General features: G+C 35.8%; 2 protein-coding genes across 2 annotated transcripts in view; both read left to right on the plus strand.

Moving 5' to 3' along the window:
* Window positions 1-6,167, plus strand: part of LOC110110470 — a 20,509-nt gene extending 14,342 nt beyond the window's left edge. Inside the window, exons 5-6 of the mRNA XM_020841959.2 lie at window positions 3,052-3,133; window positions 5,381-6,167. Coding sequence (XP_020697618.1) covers window positions 3,052-3,133; window positions 5,381-5,823 — 525 coding nt within the window. The 3' untranslated portion in view covers window positions 5,824-6,167. The remainder of the gene's footprint in view (window positions 1-3,051; window positions 3,134-5,380) is intronic.
* Window positions 6,168-9,143: 2,976 nt separating this feature from the next.
* Window positions 9,144-20,245, plus strand: LOC110110478 (probable ubiquitin-conjugating enzyme E2 16). Its single transcript, XM_020841974.2, has 6 exons — window positions 9,144-9,303; window positions 9,406-9,509; window positions 9,605-9,707; window positions 9,811-9,874; window positions 18,929-19,017; window positions 19,932-20,245. Exons 1-6 carry the CDS (start codon window positions 9,274-9,276, stop codon window positions 20,025-20,027), a joined length of 486 nt encoding a protein of 161 aa, XP_020697633.1. The 5' UTR covers window positions 9,144-9,273; the 3' UTR covers window positions 20,028-20,245.
* Window positions 20,246-21,032: the final 787 nt, after the last annotated feature.

The raw sequence follows: 21,032 nt of genomic DNA on the forward strand, positions 1-21,032 counted from the left end.
ATGGGAATATTAGAAATTGCTAATCTTTCACTTGATGAGCCTGAATTAGAAGCTATGATGTTTATTGAAGATGATATAGAAACTCAAAGACAAACCACTGAAGAAGCTAATCCTATCATTCCTTCTATTGAATAGTTGAAATTTCATGTGCTTGGCAATTTATTTTCTTGTTTTTGTTGTTGTACTAGACATTTTAATATTTAATGCTTACTTTTATTTAATTTTTTTTGTCATTTCAAATATTATACTTTGATTACTTTATTAATTTTTATGTATTATTTATATATTATAATGTCGTATCCGCGCCGTATCCATATCCTGTGTTTTTAAGAATTGGTGTGTCTCGTATCCGTATCGTGTCGTATCCGTATCGCCTTATCCGTATCGGTGCAACATAGGTTGCGGCACGTGACAATGAACTTTTGAACCATTTAAAGTGTAACGATGTCATAATTCTATTGGTATACATCACCTAGTTAAAGTTGCGTTAGCCTGCTGGTTTGATTAAATAAAGAGTTTTGTAGAAAAGCTATACTTCTATGAAATTAAACAAGATAAATGGGAATATGTAAAAAATTTAATAAATTATGAAAATAGCATATTTTTCATAAATTCCTTAGAAATGTTGAAAAATCTGACAGATTGAAAATGCATGAAATTTCAATTAAAAAACAATAAATTCTATAAATATTTAAAGCTTCCCACTTGTTCTTAAGTTGTTTAAGCATCATAATTCCCATTTTATCACATGTTAAATTATAAAAAATATGGCATGTTTAAATCTTAAAAATGGACATAGTAATGAGAAAATGCAGGATTGTTTTGATCGAATCCTTTGTTTCATTTAGGAAATGTTGGTGTAATCCACAACTTGACAGTCATTTAACAAAAATATAGGGCTCTGTAGATTCAGTCGAGGCAACAATTGGATCGATAACTTGATCCGCATATGCAGGTCATGTTTTATCAGGTGATGTAAATCTTATTTCAGGTTTCTCTAGTTGCTTGATGAATTCTAGATATCACCATCAATGGCCAAGTTAGGTGCATGATGAATGACAATGGGCCTAATCTAATGCAAGTGTTCATTGACTCAACTTATGTGCATAGCAATCAATTTTTTTGAAGGTTTATCAATTAATGGCTTTGCTTATTGAGTATTAATACAAATTAACATAAAAGTCACCACAACCTTATTCGGAGTTGTGTAATTGTCTCCCAATGGCGTTGCTTCCATCTTCATTAGTAATGATGACCTCTAAAAGAGTTATCGCTAGAGACTACCCAAATACCTTAACTCACCTTAATGGTAGCTGCATTTGTTGTGAATCATAATCAACTCGTAGCTGAACATGATAGATTATCTAATTTTCATTTGGAGTTGATGCACTCGACTTTATCCACCGTTATCCGCTCTTGTAGTAGATTCTTCATGACAACTCCTCAAAGATGTTGATCTCTTGGATTTAATTCCAATATAGACATCTAATCAAGTACATGACAATATTTTGCCATTTGAGCATGCGTGTAACACCAATCTCTTATATCACCCACTTATTACAAAAGAGATTTTTTTTTTAAAAACATATATCAACACATATTACTGTCACAATCAGGCTGCGGCTCAAAAACTCAGGGTGAATTAAGGTGGGAATGGACAATCATAATGATGGGAATGTCCAATCCACTCTCAGTCTAGCATTATTATCAAATAATGACATGACAATTGCTACATGAATTATATTACAATTATAGCGTCTGTATGTGAGAAAATCACATAGACTAGTATATATTTTGGATGAGAAATTGGAACATAGCATGAAGATATATACAAATCATTCATATTAACATAAAGATTATTTACATTGAGAGATAAATCATTGTTATCTTATGCAATGTAAATGTACATGAAAATGAACATCTCAAGTAAATGCATTAGTTTTAGGAAAAATGGAACTTTAACCTGGAAATGAGATCACCAACTTTAGCCTTTAATTTGCCAATTGATCCTTAGATATTGACTCTTTAAGCTTAATACTTATAATCTTATGCAATCACAAATAAGATATTTAGTTCAACTAGCTCATCTAATGCTTGACTAATCTTTTCTCTTAAATTTAATGTCAACTATATGAATCTTTATTCTCTATTGTGTTCTAATAGAGGTATTAGATTTGACTTATGTTAAGAAAGGTAGTGGTAGACCTAAAAAGATCTAGTTAGAAAATATTAGGAATGACCTTTCTTTATTAGATTTAAACGAGAATTTGACTTTTAATAGGACACAATGGAGAAAAATGATTCATGTAGCCGACCCCACGTAGTGGGATAAAGGCTTGATATTGTTGTTGTTGTTGTTGTATAGTCTACCTCACATAGTGGAATAAAAGCATGATATCGTTATTTTTATTGTGTCTTTACTACAATAGTGTTTTGCTGGCTAATTTTATCCTTAACGACATCTGTCCTAAACTAATAAATAATATTCCAGATTTATACAAATTAAATGTCAAAGCCTTAAAATAAATTTTCAATATTCATAATTCCTTTTATACATAAAAAATGATTCAAAATCTTAGGAAAAAACAATTTCAACTTATCTTTTTCTGCATCAAAATATTTTTTTAGATTTCCTTCCCTTCGCCAATCAATCATCAAAACTTTTCGAGATTGATTAATAAAATGCTTATTATTATTATTATTATAAATATAAGTTTTATATTTAAATTATATAAATGTTACTTATAACATTTTATAATTACATAATTATTTTGTCTTTACCAAACATATTTGATTTACACAAAACCTTTTATTTTTAATAATTATTCATTAATCCTGAATAATTCACCCATTTTAGGCATTTTGATTTGAGCGTGAATAAATGTGAATCTATTTGTAAATATTTTGATTAATTTTGAATTTTTGTATTAATACAGCTTGATTAAATAATTAATTATTTGTGTCTTAACATTCATATTCAGTTATAACAAGAAAAATCATGTAGGCTGCATTCTATTTTTTACACTTATTTTTATATCACTGAATTTGTAGGGCGTTCCCTATCCTTCTCTGCCTAAGAATGAAAAACCGAGGAGGGTTGAGCTGTATTTCTCAAGTTGGCGAATAAAAGCTGGTATGTCTTCTTTTCCCATGCATGTCAAAACGCACCTTGTCTTTCTATTATTGAACAACAGATTTTTTAATGTTTCACTAGAAACCTTGCTAGCATAATCGAATTTAGTTTCTTCTTATTTTCGGCACCTATTTTTTGACCAACAAAAAAAACCTATGAGAAATTCCTCTTCTAAGTAATTCCAAATCAGTCAAGCTATGGATTTCACAAATCCCAAAGTGAGATCCATGGTGATTTGGAATATCTCATGGGGTTTTCTGAAAGGAGAATCAAATTCTATTTATAAACATATCTAGAAAGATGGTCCATGACATTATTTTTGCCATTTGTTATTATGTATTAAAGGATTCATATCATGATTGTTCCACAAAATTTATGTTGGTTGTCGTGTCGACTACCTAATACAATCATTTATTTTTCTTATTCAAAACTTGAGTGCTGAACGAGAATTTGGCTTTTAATAGGACACAATGGAGAAAAAGGATTCATGTAGCCGACCCCACGTAGTGGGATAAAGGCTTGATGTTGTTGTTGTTGTATTCAAAACTTGAGTGCTGAACGACAGTGTTAGAAGGATTAATGATTAATGTTATTGTTGTTGTCATTAACTATTGCAATTAAATGATACTTCATGAATTTCGATGCTTATTAATAACATCTTAGATAAATCAGTCAAAATGTCGCATTAAATGGTATGATTTGAATTTAAAAAATTTAAAAGAGTTTGCCACATGCCAGCAACAGTTATTAAATGTTAGGATTTAAATTTAAATTTTCATCAGCACTTCCTTAATGAATCGATAAAGTAAATTTTATTTTCTAACATTCATCAACCATTAGACGTTCATATGATAGTGTGATTTCAATATTCTTAATATACATTGCATGTTTTGCCCAACCATGTGGCATACTTATTAGCTTCTTCCTGTATGCATCCTCCGAAGCAATCTGTTGCACGTAACTCATCATACGTACATGTTCTCCTTGAGCTCACCCTACCAGCAAGGATAAAAATATTATCAACTAGATTTTATGGTTCTATGTTCACCTACGTCTCTTTTTTGTAACATTATTTTATGGTTCTATACATTTTTTCCGCTTGATATCTATATAAATTTTATGTCAAGATGACTCTAATTTTATCACTTACGTCCTTTAGGGTTTCGGGGTACCTTGGTGTATGCTTTTTGCTGATGCTTGTTGATGACTAGAGAGGGAGTTCAAGGTAAACTTGAATTATAGAGGTCAAACTTATAATCTTAAGGTTTTCGCTTGAGTAGATCTTAAACTGAATCTATGGAGTGTAATTTTAGTAGTAACAGGCCTACTGAGGGGATTGTGATTTTAGGCGATCAAGTCATTAATAAGAGTACACATTTTAGATATCTTCGATCTATTGTTTAGAGTGATAGTAAAATAGATGGGGATATTATCAGCATAATTCAAATTGGATGGTTAAAGTGGAGGAATGCATCGGGCTTGTTGTGTGATAGAAAAGCCCCCCTCAAACTTAAGGGAAAATTTTATAAGATGGTGGTGAGACCTGTAATACTTTATGGTGCCGAATGTTGCCCATTAAAAGAGAAGCATAATACTAAGTTAAGTGTTGAAGAGATAAGGATGCTCAGGTGGATGAGTAGCTTTACCCTTAGAGATAGGATACTAAATTGAGCATATACATGAAAATGTTAGAGTATATCCAGGGGAAGATAAGATTAGAGAGAATCGTCTTAGATGGTTTGGTCACATAAAACGGAGGCCTTCCGATGAACCCTATCAGGAAAGTGGAGGTATTAGATTTTGCTTATGTTAAGAAAGGTAGAGGTAGACCTAAAAAGACTGGGTAGAAAATATTAGAAATGATCGTTCTTTATTAGATTTCTACGAGAATTTGACTTTTAATATGACATAATGAAGAAAAAGTATTCATGTAGCCGACCCCACGTAGTGGGACAAAGGCTTGATGTTGTTGTTGTTGTTGTATGTCCTTGATTCCACGTGTAACATGATGAGACACCAATTTCAATCTCTAGGAGATGTTTGCAGGACAGAAGACAAACACAGCTAAACTATTAAACCAAAGTTTAATAGGGTGAGCGGATTATTTTGTGATTTCACAGATGTAAAGCAAAATTAGAGCCGCCCTTGATACAGAATGTATTAGAATATCCTAACAGGAATTTTTTTGTTTGTTTTTTTGGCCAAATGATCACTTATCTTCATAACCATTTCATCTATTTTGAACAGTGGAATCCCGTAAGCAAGACGGACAGATTTCTGCCTGTGAAGTAACCTTGGTTCACTATGAAGACATGGGAATCCCAAAGGATGTAGCAAAGGTGGGAGTTCGCCATGGAATGTGGGGAGCCGTTAAGAAACTTCAGTCAGGCATGAGAGCTTACCAGCTGATGAGGAAGACTGAAACATCCCTTTCTCGCCACGCCATTGCCGCGCAAATCATCACCAAGGTACCCTCCATCGTCAACATAATAGATCTTTCAGGCGAATCCGAAGCATCCGGTGGAGATGAATCGAGCAAAAGCCAGAGCGATGACCCGAAGAGCGGAGTTCATGGAATTGACTGGAAATGGATTGCCATTGGTGGCGTGGCTATTGTATGTGGCCTTCATACCGGCCTTATAGGGAAGGCTCTTTTGATCGGAACTGCAAGAAGGATTGCCCGGAATTGATCCATCTCTTCTGTCTCTCTGTGCATAGCAAAGCCTGATTTGTATCCTATTTGGTTGTCATAATTCAAGTAAATGAATCCTAGTGAAAAACAAGAGTTTTGTTGTGCCCTTGGGGCCACAGGGTTTTATCGTCCTCGTACTTAGCCCTCTATATAATGTTCCAGGAGTCCCACAATACTCCAAATTTGTTGTATACCATAGCTTTTACCTGCCAGAATTCGGAGAAATTTTTTTATCAGAAATTTATTTTTGAGGACCTGAATTGGATTGAATTTTTTTAGTTCTATATGTTTGGTTTGTAATTGAATGATAATGATCTGCAATATATATAAGGACTAGTTGGATGTTTCTTCTTCATCGATATGTGGGGATGTTGGGACTCACGTCGACATTATAGATGATGATGTGTATAATTTGAAAGTGTCTCGTATTGTCCAAAGATGTGGCAAGCGATTTAGTCGGAAAGCTAAAAAGAAGTAATTGTGTGGTTTCTTTTAATGCTTTCTATCATCGTGTTGGCTGATTGGTGATTTTTTGGATGTTTTGTGGTTTGATGGCAAGGCTGAGGGTTGTTGTATTTTGTTTTTGGACTATGATGAGACATGTTTCTTGTGCTCCCTTTTGGAAGGCCATGGATTGTTTTGGCAACCTTGGTGGATCATTTTTCTGTGTATTCAAGGGTGGATTTTGTATTTGGGTTTTCTCACGGATGCTTATTTCCTCCAAATGGATGTTCCTAGCTTGGCAACCGGGTGGTGATTCTGAGTCCGACATTTTGGATTTTTTAGCTTTTCCAGCTTATTTTGCTTTTTGTAGGTTTATGTGGCTTTCCTTCATCCTTGTAATTTTTCTTTTTTGATTGAGCTTGCCTTTTGGTTGTATGTCACTTTTATCTTGGAATAAAATCTGTTTTTGGTTGGAAATATATATATAAAGTAGGTGTTAATGAAAAATAAAAAATCAAAATTTTACATGATATCAATAAAAATTGTTCAATTACTATTAATTAATAAATATAGATTAAGCTTATGCAACTACATAATTTATGCTTAAAATCATAGTTATGCAATGTGCTAAATGTTTTATTAATGTTCTTTTTGTAGTTTACAACATTTTATTTTATGTTTTATATAATCTAATAGATCAGGTGTTGAATAGGAATTAGGAGTGTCAATATTTGACACGACTCGAAAACCCGACTCAAATTCGACCCGAAATGGGTTGAGTACAGGTTCAGCAAATCGAACAGTTTAAAAAATCGGGTTGGGTTCCAGCTGACCCAGTAACCCGAAATTGATTCAATTTTGACCCATTTTCGACCCGAAAATTGGGTCATTATTTATTTGTACCCAACTTGCTCTAATTAAGTGCTAATATCTCAACGTTGTATGTATATCTAGCACACAAATAAAGAATTTAGAAACACAAGATTTTTTACATGAAAAATCTTAGAAAATAAAAAATATATGGGGGTTACGTTTAGTTGAAATGATTCAACTAATGTTTGAATATATTACAAATGATTGATTCGTCATATTGAGGACGATCACATTTCAACAATCAAATGTCAGGTTGAAATTTAGTGACGAGTGCATATCAGACGGAAATCGAGTAACGTTTGGTGGTCGGGTGGAACTTTGGTATTAGTCGGTAGCCGGGTAGAAGTCCGACAGTCAATGGCTGGGTGGATGTCTAGCGATAGTCGGTTGCATGGCAAAAGTCTGGCGGTGGTCAAAGAGTATGGTGGTAAAAGAACTCTAGTTTCTCTCTTTTCATTATCTTCCTTACATGAGTCTTCTTCAATGAGGAATGAGTGATCTATTTATAATTTTTTGAGTGTTGCATGACCAGTAAATAGAAGGGAAATCAAGGGTAAGTTAGGAGTGATTTGAATAAATGACCGATGTTAATTCCCTTGATTGTGGATCGTTTATTGAGTATTTCAATGTCTTAATGCTATCATAATTTGATGATCTTAGGCTCGTTGGATTCGTCTCATCAAGCCGCTAGATTCGACTATAAGCATGTCTCATTTGGAAATCGTTTGGTCATCTAATTTTTTGTTTGAAATATCCAAATGTGCTTGAAATCTTCGATATGTACCCATTTGGGCTCAGATTGAGTTGAATTTGGTGTCGTTGGGTTCATATTTTTGAGACGTTTATTTTGACCATAAGTTTGCTAAAATTGGAGTTCAGATGATCCCAAATTAAATTTTAGAAGTTTTCAACTTGATTTTTTCTCGAGATTCATACCCAATCAAGATAATTGTTTGATGATATATCACTTGCCTCACTATTTTCGGGCGTCAAAACTCTAGAAGTCCAAAAATATGTGTTACAAGTTTTGAAGGATTTTATAGGCGATTTGAAACTCTAAAATAATCTGATCTTAAGCGTAAATGTCCTAATTAACTTTAAAATTGTCAAAATTGAGTACAAAACGTAGAAAAAATAGTCCCGATTGTATTAAACCGTATTTTGACCCAGATAAATGAAATGCCTATTATTACACCGATGACCCCAACAATATCCGAATTGGTTTATTTGGGCAAAAAATTGGGCCCGAAAATGAGTTGGGACAGACTAGCCGTCGCCGTTGCTAGTAGCACGCAGTGGAGCCGCTGCCCGCGCACCTACTCGTCGCTGCCCGGCTTCTCGTTGTTTAGTTCTTTAAATAACATAACAAAATAACACACTCCTCTCCTCCACTACAATCCCATGTCATCCACAACAAGAGATAGATTATTTGAAGTGAAATTGATGGCGACATTAGGGTTTCAATAAGGGACAAAGATGGTGGAAGTTACATAGCATAGTTATTGAAGAAGCAATGGAAGTAAGTGCATCACATATCTCTATCTTTTCTTGAAGAGATTAAGAAATTATCAAAATGATCCCTCAATTATTTATGAGGGGAAAAAGGGCCCTCAACTCTTTTGAGAGACCAATTTGGTTATTATTTTTTTCCAATTTGATCATTCAACTCCTTTAAAAGGAACTTTTTTGTCATAACAATAAATTTTGAAGTTAATAGTATGAAATCAAAATTATTTTGCTTTATTATAAAAAGTTGAGAGACTATTTTTGACCTTTTTATGATGAAAATATTATCAACTTAATTATGTTTTTTCGTCTGACCTGACTCGTGAAACTTTTTTTTTTAAATATATAAAATTTAATATTTAGAATGTTATGCATGTAAATATTCAAATTTTATTTTTTAAACATTTAAAAAATTGAAATAAAATTAACTTCCTAAAAAATTTCTGACCAAACAGCCGCCAGGTGGAAAACAAAGCTCTCAAAGCAAAAGCCATGCGCATTCGTCTCCATCCTCCACCACGGGACTGGGGGGCGATGATATATGCAGGCTCTCGCCATTTGAGAGGTTTGCTATAACTATTTCTCTCTCTCTTTTGCGCTTAACTCCGCTCTATTTCAGTGAAGGATGATCAGCTCCGCCGCTACATCTCACAAGGTCCTTTCTCTGTTCTCTGTCTGTCTGATCTGACTCTTTCACCTCCCTCTTTCCCCTTTCGATTGATACATATTTTATCATATTTGCCTTTAATTACCGCAGGTCCTAAGCAAAATCGCCAGTGGCCGGCTCCAGAAGGAGCTTGTCGAATGGCAGGTCAACCCTCCTTCTGGCTTCAAGCACAAGGTCACTGATAATCTCCAGAGGTTAGCTTTATCTATCCCTCTCGATGTGTTTTCTTTCTGTTTAAGATCGGTTTGTTTTATTTGAATGTTTGGTGCTTGTGTCTTTGATATGGAAGTTGGATCATCGAGGTTGTTGGAGCCGCGGGGACACTCTATGCGAACGAGACGTACCAACTCCAGGTCGATTTTCCTGAACACTATCCCATGGAAGCACCGCAGGTGATTGATGCATTTAAAAGACTTGATTTTGGCCCATTTTCTTACTTTATTTCTTTTGTTATTCTACTAAAAGTGGTTGTTTTTTATGGTTTGATGTTGTCAGGTTATTTTCCTCCCGGCCGCGCCCTTGCATCCTCACATTTATAGCAACGGTCATATTTGTTTAGGTGATTCTTCTTGTTCTCTTATGGAATTCTGTCTTAATTTATGTTCTATTTGGCAAATTATATGTTGGAGATGGGTTCTTTTTTGCTTTTACAAGCAAGTTCTTCCTCTTTAGTTATTGCTGTTATTGTTATCATCATTATTTTTTGTTGAGTCATTAGAATTCACAATTTTTTTTTTACTTTAATTGTAAAGAGAAGATATTACATCTAAATGAAATTGAAGCTCAATTACCTTATTTACCTCTTTATATGTGGATTTTTAAATAATAATTTATGTGATATGCACTCTGCACTTTATTAATCAAATGATCCTAATCATTCATAACTGGTGGGTTTTTGTTAACCTTGATCAAGTTAGGTCATTCTCTAAGCATGGCTTTTCCATCTTGTATTTGTCATGAAATTTTATATTAAACCACCTCAGTTCTTCTGGATTAACTATTTTTTCGGTTTGCTTTTGTAGGGTTTGCTTTTGTATACTGCAATCTTCAATTAATGATTTTGGCTTGTGTAAGTCTTGCTTGGTGTTTTCTCAGAGGACTATTGATGAAGAGAAAGTGATTTAAGGATAAGTTATAAACAAAACAGGATTGATATAGCTATGATGAATGTTACTTTAATTATTGCAATTAGGAATAAATGGAATGAGCTAGAATGATATTTTGTCATTCAGAGCATGAAAAGATGACATAATCACATTAAAAAAATATGAAGAAAAAATAGTCTGCATTAAGCAGCTGGTTATCAAAAGCCAGATCAGAAAAATAAAATTTTTAGGTAAGTAGGACGAGCTACAAAGGCTACTAGTAGGACTAGTTCTAAAGACTAGTAATAATAGGATTTCGCCCTCATTTTACGAGGACTTTATGATTTGTGTTCTGGTTTCCTATAGGCTCAATCCCCTGTAGTTAATTACCCTTCTTGATAACGAGAGAGAACTTTCGATTAAGGCTAGTCGTCAATCAGATACGTATGAAATACGTGTTATCTAGCATATAGTAGTATCATGAGTATGAGAAGTTGAAAGTTTGAAGGGTTGAATATTTAAAATAGAAATTTTCACCATCTAGCACTTAAAGCGAATGGTGGGGGAATGGATGATGGACCCGATCAAGATCCCATGGTTCCGTCGTCTCGGGCCATTGTGGTCCCTAGTCTACTTAGTTAGAGAAGGTAGTTGACCTAACCTGACAGAAAGATCTTTGTCGGTATCCATGGATTGCTTCATCTAAGGGTACCTCGTAAACCTGGGTTGAATGTTTGTCTAAGGGGACAAATTTGAATTCACCTTAGCTAACAAAGGGCTTTGTGTCATATCGATTATATCATATTGATTCATATCTCAAGGATTTGATGTCATTAAGGAGCGTATTGACTCTGGCCATAACTGATATTTCATGGTGCCATTTGGCGGCAAAACCACGGGGCATAACCATTTATCCTGCGGTGCCATTTTGCAGCAAAACTACCGGTTAGAGGATACGTACCACGTCCTTATTTGCAAAAGATTATTTGAGAATGTATCCTAGTGATATTTTGGACTAGGCATTAGCTCTATTGAGCTAAAGTAAATTTTGATTTATCCACACTGGCAAACTGTTGCTGAGTGTGGATAGATTTTTCTTTAAGTGGTTGGATGGATTATTTCAATTTTTAAATATATGGAATTTTGGATATTTTTGAAGTTTTGGATTTTGGGTGCATTTGAAAGTATTTTAATCTTGTGTAAGTTTGAGGGCATTTGAAATGGTTTGAGTTAACCCCTTCGGTTGAGATTTTTATTCAACTCGGCCATCACCGGGGTGTAAGGGGTTATTTCCCTTTGTTGATTGAACCTTGTCAACTCCGTCAAGTTGTCGACAGAGGATTGGGTTCCGTATGCTTTATGTCTTTATTAGTTAGTTTTGTCTATTGAAGACCTTGAAGGCCTAATATGAATGTATAAAATAAATATCTCGACCGTCCCCGCGGCCGCATATTTATTTAATGGTCGAACCGTGTCAACTCCTATCTACCCGTATAAGAGGATCAAATTTGTACTTAGACTCACCATTTGACCCGCGCAGCATCCCTAGACGTCACGTGTATTCCCATGACACGCTCGTCGAGGCCCATGTAGGTGTATGATTGTATTTACCTATTTAGTGTATCTATGTGTATACAAATTACGGTGCATGTGCGGGGGTATTCTTGGAATATTTGACGGATGTACTACAATATCCCACAGAAGATCATGCTTGTCGTAGATCTTATGTATTCGGAGTAGCGGGTGTACTTTCTGCTTGTAGTTGTGAACTTAGATCAAGCATTGATCTTTAACATCACATTTGTCAAACATGGATCATTAACTTAGGTGGGTGCGATGCGGTGTGTATTAACATTCACTTGAATACATCTAGACGCATCACGTTGTTACTTTCACTGCATCTCAAATCCCTTTGACTGCAACTAACACACTAAATGTGGGACAGGTCTCCCACAGTATGTCTATTATTGCTCCAGGTAGTCAGGTCGATGTATTCATTTTTAGGCTGAAATTGACTTCAGGATACTGCATGTCTGCATTTACTGAATTCTTTATGTATCTATCTAGAGATGAGAGGTAGTGCGCACACCTGTATTCCTAGAGGACTCGTATGTGTTGCAGATCTTTCTGGAGTTGAATTGTTGTTGATCATAGGAACTTACACATTCTACTTCATGACTTGTGCAAACTTTATACATCAATTGTCGTTGTTAATATGCAATTTATTTAAGAGGCTTGTACGTTTATTCGCGGTCAAATCATACATCATCTTCTATTGTATTACTTGTAAGGTTGAATACGATTGATTGCAGGAGTGTTACAACATTAACTATTATTGCTCGTTGTAACCTCTCAATATTTGTAGGGAACTACTGCATTCACTTATAAGATGGTTGCATATCCATAGGTGGCTGTTATGTGCATTTGCAAGCAGACGTAATCTTTTGATTGTGTGTGAACATAATTGAGGTAGGTATTTCATGCAGATTACTGTCATTTGCAAGTGAATATTTCACATCATTGCACTTTTGATTTTCAAGGTTTATGAAGGAATCCAACATATTTGCTCGTATATTGCCTATGCTGAAAGTATTCCACCACGAGTCCTCAGCCTGTGTCTGTATATTGGCTTCATGTTTGGGAGAGGTTGTTGTATATATCAGCGAGCTTGCTAGTATTGATTGGAGGGATACCATTATATTTATTGCATATCCCTTGAATTCATTTATATATTAGCAAGAGACTTCGTTGTTTGTAGGGAATACTATGTCTTCTTGTAAGATTGACATGAAGATTGTCATCAATTTCAATCTCCATTGCTTGTAGGTTTGAATGCATTTATTTGTTTTGACCTCGATCGTAGAACATTATCACATTCACTTGTATATGTCTTGCAGTCGTTCACAAACATTCATAAGTCTCTTGTAGTTGCTTGTAAGTGAATCATTGTATGTACAATATATTCAAGTTCATGCTTGTAGGTGTGGTATGCCTTTTCATACACATATTGGTTGCATATTTCTTATTGTCGCCTCCAAGCAACTCTTTCCACTGACGTAGTTTTCATAAATAGAACACAACCTCTATTGAAGGTTTCATAGATTTGCACTTCCACTTCCACTTACAATCATTTGAATGCTATTGTCCAAGGAGTTCCATGTCAAAGTGCAAGCATCTTTATTTGTTTGCATAGGGCTTGAATGACATCTCCTAATTGACATTTGTATTCAAATTGAAATGAAAATCCTTTAACATTTTGATGTCCTTCATTGCTCATTTGTTTCAATCATGTTCAAACCAATGTCAAACTTGATTTCAAGTTTAATGTATTGTGCTTAGGTTCATTCAAGCTCTTAGTTAATCGTTTAAATATTAAAACTTGTTCCCTGGTGTAAAAAAAAATCAAGTCCTCCATTATTTAAGTTTGCACCAAGTTCATTTGAGTTCAAGTCTTGTGCGAGTCCCCTGTGATCCAACTCAAGCCTTTGCTTGAGTTTAAATGTTCAATTCATGTCCTTGTTCATTTTGCAAGTTCAAGTCATGTCCACTTGATGCATTAATCAAGTTATGAGTATACTTCTATATGGTCAACTTGTATGTTAAATTCAAATTCAAGTTCAAGTTCAACTTGAAGTTATACAGTTCGAGTTCAAAGTACAAGTTCAAGTTCTTGTGATTTATTTAAATTTGAGTTTATTGTATCAAAGCACACGTCCGAGTCCACTGTTGTCCTTTTGAGTTCAATCAAGTTCAAGTACGATCTCGTGTTCACCCGAAATTTCGGTAGCCTCCCGGCGTCTCCCCAATTTAAGGGGAACTACGAGAAATTGGGCCGTCCCACCACGTGTAATAAAGGCGTGTATGGTAGGTATCCTTAGACAGCGCGGTCGTGATCTTCATTCCCACCACGCGCAATAAAGGCGTATATGTGGTCTTCGAGGGTCCCTTTTAAAGCATAGTTGGCTTTCCTCTCGCTTGAGGGTACTTATACATAACCCCGCCTCATCGTAGGCGTCGCATCTGGTTCCCATCCCACCATGCGCAATAAAGGTGTGTATAGGCGGTTTTTCGGTGCACCACAAACTTCGAAATGGGGCTTTTAGGTGATTACCCGCCTAGTTGTAGGCGCCGCACCGGGATCCTATCCCACCACGTGCAATAAAGGCGTGCACAAGCAATTTTCAGGTGCGCCGCAAACTTCGAGAGCGAGAATTTAAGTTTAAAAAATTCATACATTCGCGGAGTTGTTGACATGTTGATCGAGGTAAGGGAAAGACACTCTTTCTTTTCTTTTCTTTTTTTTTTCCTTATCTCTCACAAACACACACATATATACATAATATAATATAATATACTAAATAATAGCTACTAAATTAAGATATAATATAATACTAATAATAATAAATAACATTAAGATAAAATTTATACCTAGTTACCTAGATAGATCGGCTAGTTAGGTTATTAAATGGATCGGGTAGAGGAGATGAAGTCGGATGGCTTACTGGACTGGAGTTCAGAGGTTTGGCAGCACAGGTGGGGCTCGGCTAGGTGAGGAGAAAGCTCCTCCTTTTCTCTCTCTCTCTCTCTCTCTCTCTCTCTCTCTGTGTGGAGGCATCGTTTTGGTCGGATGGGGGTCGAAGGTTTGGAGACCGGGTCAAGGGAGGAAATAGGCTGGAGCTTGTGAGAGGAAGAGAGGTTGGGGTCTTTGGTTCGGTAACATCGACGGGAGTTGGGAAGGGCGATCGGGACAGAGGTAGGTTCGTGAATGGGAGAGGAAGATGGGCAGAGCTTCTTGTGTCGTGTGAGAGGAGAAAACTAGACGAATGTAAAGCCTCATTCCTTCTTTATTTTATAGACAAAAGTGACAACGATCGAGGTTGGATTTACAAGATTTGCGGGAAGAGACTGCTTCGGCGCCGAAGGAACATTAGCTTAGCTGCATATCTTATAGGATTTATGGAGGATTCAAAAGATTTCGGCGCAATTTCAGCTGTATTTGAGAAGGTATGTGATGATTTGAGCATTTTTATTTTATTTTGTTTCTCTCTTTTGTTTTCTCTGTGGAAGTCAACACAATGAACTTCTATACTTTATTTGTCTTCTCAAGAAAATAAATCCAACATACAGTTTAATCCTCATAGATTTGTATCGAATGAAGAACCTAGTATAAAAAGTTGGGTTTCACCATTATAAAAATTTATTGTTGTATAAATGGTTGTATGCCGTACTGCACTGAATCGACAGAAGTTTGTTGTAGTATCTGTAATGCGCCTCAGTTCAAACCAACTCGAAAAACAACGTCGTCAAAAGAAAGATGTTCCATATTCTCGGTTGTTTTATTTACCGATTGTTTCAAGACTTAAGTGCCTCTACGCATCAATGAGTTTAGTATGTCATATGAGATGACATAAGGAGTAATTAGCTCACAGTGGAGATTTTCGATTCACAGTGGATACCGATAGTTTGGCCACCGGAAAACTGCTGAAAATCTTCATCGGCTATTTTGCGGAAACTACTGCTCCAATCGCTCCACAACCAAAAATGGAAAATGCTAGAAAGAATTTTTGGTGGAAAAAGTACAGATGAATTGTGTTTCATACACGACTTATACTAGGGGGGGGGGGGGGCGGGGGTCTCAAAAATGGCGGGGGGGGGGGGCGCGTTTCACAAAAACCTATAACCTATACATCCTATATTGCAATTAGACATTAGTGTGGTGCATTTGCAGAACAACTAACTTAAACCTGGATCAAAACCCAACCATCTCCACCTTGATCCAGAGTTTACAATAAAAAAAACAAAGAATCACCCGTTCATAAGAACCCGCGCTTGCTGCAATCTCATTGTCTTCCTGCAGTAACTCCACGAGCAAACCTGCAAAACCGACCCAATTCTACTCGCGCTCCGCCTCTATTGTGTGTTCTGATCCACGACTCCTGCTTGCGCCTCCGTGCATTCTAACCCACGTACGTCTACGCCTGTTGCTATTCCTCCTATGATCTGCACGCCCGTGTCTTGTGCATTGCCTACTCCTATGCTTTCAGCCTACGCACTTGTTCCTACGTGGCACGCCTGCGCTTGAGCCCGAGTACCCTCTAGCTTGCGGCCTTCCCCGAGCACCCATGCGCGCTCCAACATGCGACTTCACGTGAGCCACCTGTTTGATCTCCTCGAGTTCAATGCCCATTTCTTAGGTGCGAATGCCTCTGTGTGATATATCCTGATATAGGTGCGAATGCTTCGCTTTGAGGTTCTTGACCCTGATTTTGTCTCCGCTGCTTCGACACACCAAAACTAATGATCCTTCTTGTTGATTTGCCCACATTCTTACCCGAAGACTCCACCTATATCTCTGGACTAGTAGGCTCCAACATGCGACTTTGCACGAGCCACATGTCTGATCCCGAGTTCGGTGCCCGCTTCTTGCATGCGAATGCCTCTCATGTGATCTATCCCGCGAGCTCCGCTTTGAGGTTCTTGATCCTGCTTTTTTCTCCGCTGCTCTGTCACACCAAAACTAGTGATCCTTCTTGTTGTCTTGCCCACATTCTAACCCAAAGACTCCACCTATATATCTGGACTAGCAGGCCTCCTACAACCTGCTTGAACTAAGCATGGTTTCCTCCTGCGCATTCCCTGATCCTCCTTTCACACGCTTCTTGCTTCGCACGACTCTTGCTTCGCACGACTCTTGCTTGGTTCACTCTCTAGGTTTTGCCTTATGCCATGTCCGTGCTCTATCATCCTGCCTTCAATTCCTTCGAATCCTCAACCAGCTTGCACGGCATGCTCGCACTCATGCGTGGCCCAGGCCCAACGCGCCTCTTGCTTCAGTCCCATGCTTGCAGTCGCTTTTGGCCCGTTGCGTAATTTAAACACTTTAAGTAAAATACACATCCACCCTCCGCAATAATTTGTCGAGATGGGCAAGTTAAAAAATCACTTCAGCTCATAAAAAATCAATGTCTGGTCCAGAATATCATTAAGATTAATTTTCAAACAGTCTCTTGCCAGTAAGGATGTGGCATGTGTCATCTAACCGGTAGTTTCACGGCCAAATGACACCAAAGATAAATGATCATGACTGGGACCCTCGGAACCGGGTGATTTTGCCGCTAAATGACACCATTAAATTACGGTTATGGTCAGAGCACGTATGCTCCCTAATAACATCAAATTATTGAGTAATGAATCAATATGATATGATCGATAGGGCGCAAAGCTCTATCTTAGCTAAGGTGGATTCAAGCTTGTCTACTTAGACAAATATTCACCCCAGGTCTACGAGTTATCCTTAGATGAAGCAACCAATGGTTGTCGACAAGAATCCTCTGTCAGGTTGGGACGACAGTCTCCTCTCACTCAGTAGATTAGGGACCATGATGACCCAGGACGACATAACCATGAGATATTGATTGGGTTCATCATGATTCCCCCCACCATCTGCTTTAAGTACGAGGTGGTGAATTTCCAATTTTAAATATTAAAATTTTAAATACCTAAACATGCTGCTACTATACGCCAGATACTACATATCTATTTGACGACTAGCCTTAATCGAAAGTTCTCTCTCACTATCGATACAAGTAATTAACTAGGCAAACTTGAACTCAGATCATAAAATCATCGTAAAATGAGAGCAAAATCTCTGGGCAGTGTCTTACTTCAAAACCCAATATGCCTTCTGAAAAGTTGCCTCATAACCTAAACGGTAAAACTCTCCTTGACGACTCGAAAAAAAGAAGAAGGGGTTTTTGGAGAGTCTGGGGCGCGAATTTTCGAAGCCCACAAATATATTTACCTATAAATAAAAATGTAGGAGTATATAGTTAGGAATTGAACAAAGGAGAAAATACCTATGAGGATATCAAATCATCTCTCTCCCTAATATAATTTTATTCCAATACAACCAACTTACCTAATGCACAAACATGTACGCTACTTGGTTTTAAAATAGGAAGATGTCTCGATTGCTTGCATACAAGGCAACAAGTTGCTCTGTTTCTGAAGCAAGCGTTAAAACTTTTGGTGGGAAAACTTGTCTTTTCCATCTTCAATATACAATAAAAAAATATATGTAGTTTATGAAAACATTGCAGATAACAAATATTTTTGCCACTTTGCATACGGCAGCTTGGCTGTGCATGCTTTAGTGCAAATTAAAGTACTTGCTACAGAGACTTGGCAATAATCTGCAACCAAATTACCCGTCTACGGAATAGTGCTAATTTTGTTTGAAATCAAATAAGATATTAAAAAGAAATGGTTTGCAGTAAAATTCTTGGAATTCTTTGAATAAAGCCCTCTGAACAGTCTTATCTTTTTACATCCAACAATCAACAAAATAGGCAAAAGTTAAATATATTAAATTGGTTTCAAACAGCTATCATTTCAATGAATTGCAGTGTATAAAACTTTCCATTCTCAGACTGTTTGATATGAGAATTTTCACGTCATCTTCCTTGAGCCTATTCTTAGTTTTCTCTAATATTCTCAAGTTTTGTAATGTTTTACTGCTCATCTGTCAGATATCTTATACGATTCATGGTCACCGGCAATGACTGTGAGTTCTATCTGCGTCAGCATTGTATCCATGTTATCAAGCTCCACCAGAAAGGTAACGATGCATACCTCCACTTAACCATTAATAATGAGATCTAGCAACTTTTTATGAAATCATTACGTTATATTTGGGATAATTTTCTTACTGTTTTATTTTTTAGATCACAATCAGAGTTTTTATTTGATTTATCCTTTCAAGAAATTTTTGTACTAGAAAATTGCTCTTTGCAATAATTTTCGAAAAATTTATTTAACCCATAACAATTGTCAATTACTTTTATAAACAACTGCAACCATTCCAGACAATCCCTAACTAATATGTGGAGTTCAAAATTCACATTGATATTAGTGTTTCTTCTGTTGCTACAAGATAGAGAACAATGTTATAAAGAATAATATATTTATTAGATCCATCATTCAGGGTCTTTTAGGGACAGCTACAGCCTGTTGTAGTAAAAGTAACTTTTCATCATAAAAGGTTTTGTTTGGGACGGTTTTTTTACTGCTGCTTAAAACAGTTTTTAGTATAAAAATTTTAATTTTTATACTAGAAAGCTGCTTTAAAAAGAAGTAAGAAAGCCGTCCCAAACAAAGCCGAAATTTCTAAAAAATAGTGAGAAAGTAGTAAGAAGCAATAGTCAAATGAAATTATAGCTACTGTCTAACAAAGTAAAGCAGTAAAAAAATTATTCCAACAAGACCCTCATGCACAATTATGAATCTACATTAATTGTAAGCAATATAAATGAAAAATACTTACTTTTTATTTTTCATACATGTTTTGCATCCATCAACAATGAAACCAAATGAGCCCAAATTACACCCAGTTGAATGATGAAATCTCCTAAAACTTCATCATTTTAGAACATATTTACATTCTTCAGGCAATGAAATGGCCCCTCATTATTTTTCTACTGATTCTCCTTATTGCTTTCTGATCATTATGTAATCTCTCTTTGGAAATTTCAGCAACGCCCTGCAGATAATGACCGCTATGTCAGGAAATGCAAGAATGGCAGATCTCCTAAGGAAACAAGGTGGTGGTTCCATGATGACAAAGTCTGAAAATCTATGGTATTTCCAGTCATCATTTCAAACCTCTCTTACAGATTCTGAAGTTTTTTTTCATTGAGGGTTTCTGAACCTTTTATAGAAGTGATCCATGGTGTTTGTAAAGGAAAAAAAGTTGTATTAATAATGTCATATAAGAGCTGTAATGTTTTATGATGTCGAATGTTGGTCATTAAAAGAGAAATATAATACTAAGTTAAGTGTTGCAAATATGAGGATGTTCAGGTGGATGAGTGGCTTTATCTTTAGAGATAGGATACGAAATGAGCATATACGTGAAAAGGTTGGAGTAGAGTCAGTGGAAGATAAGATTAAAGAGAGTTGCCTTAGATGGTTTGCTCACATAAAACGGCGGCCTTCCGATGACCTGATTAGGGAAGTAGAGTTATTAGATTTTACTTATATTAAGAAAGATAGAGGTAGATCTAAAATGACTTGATTAGAAAAGATTAGAAATGATCTTTCTTTAATAGATTTAAATGAGAATTTGACTTTTAACAAGTCACAATGGAGAAAAAAGATTCATGTAGCCGAATACCGACCCCACGTAGTGGAATTGATGTTGTTGTTGTAATGTCATATAAAAGCCGTGCTGGAACTCAGCACTTATGCTTTAGCAGTTATGTTACTGTTATTCTAGTTCAGAAGTGTGCTTTCTCAAATTTATTTATTTCTTGTTAGAATATTATAAAATTTTATATATCTAAAATTAAAATATTTATATTTATTTATATAACACTTAAATTTTAAATTGTTTTAAAAATAATGATTTATTTAAGATAAATCACATTTTTTCATGCTTATATTATTTATATGATTTATACATTAAAATAATATACTAAATAAATATAAAAATTTAGTTGGTAGATATATAAATACATGAGAATCTTCTGGTATGTATGTAAATACGCCAAAATCATTTTGCTTGAATGATTAATGAGCACCTTAGAGTTTACATGTGAATGAGTAAAAAATAAGATCAAAATATTAAAAATTAAA

This window comes from Dendrobium catenatum, unplaced genomic scaffold (genome assembly GCF_001605985.2).
Source record: "Dendrobium catenatum unplaced genomic scaffold, ASM160598v2 fragScaff_scaffold_1520, whole genome shotgun sequence".
NCBI classification, from domain to species: domain Eukaryota; kingdom Viridiplantae; phylum Streptophyta; class Magnoliopsida; order Asparagales; family Orchidaceae; genus Dendrobium; species Dendrobium catenatum.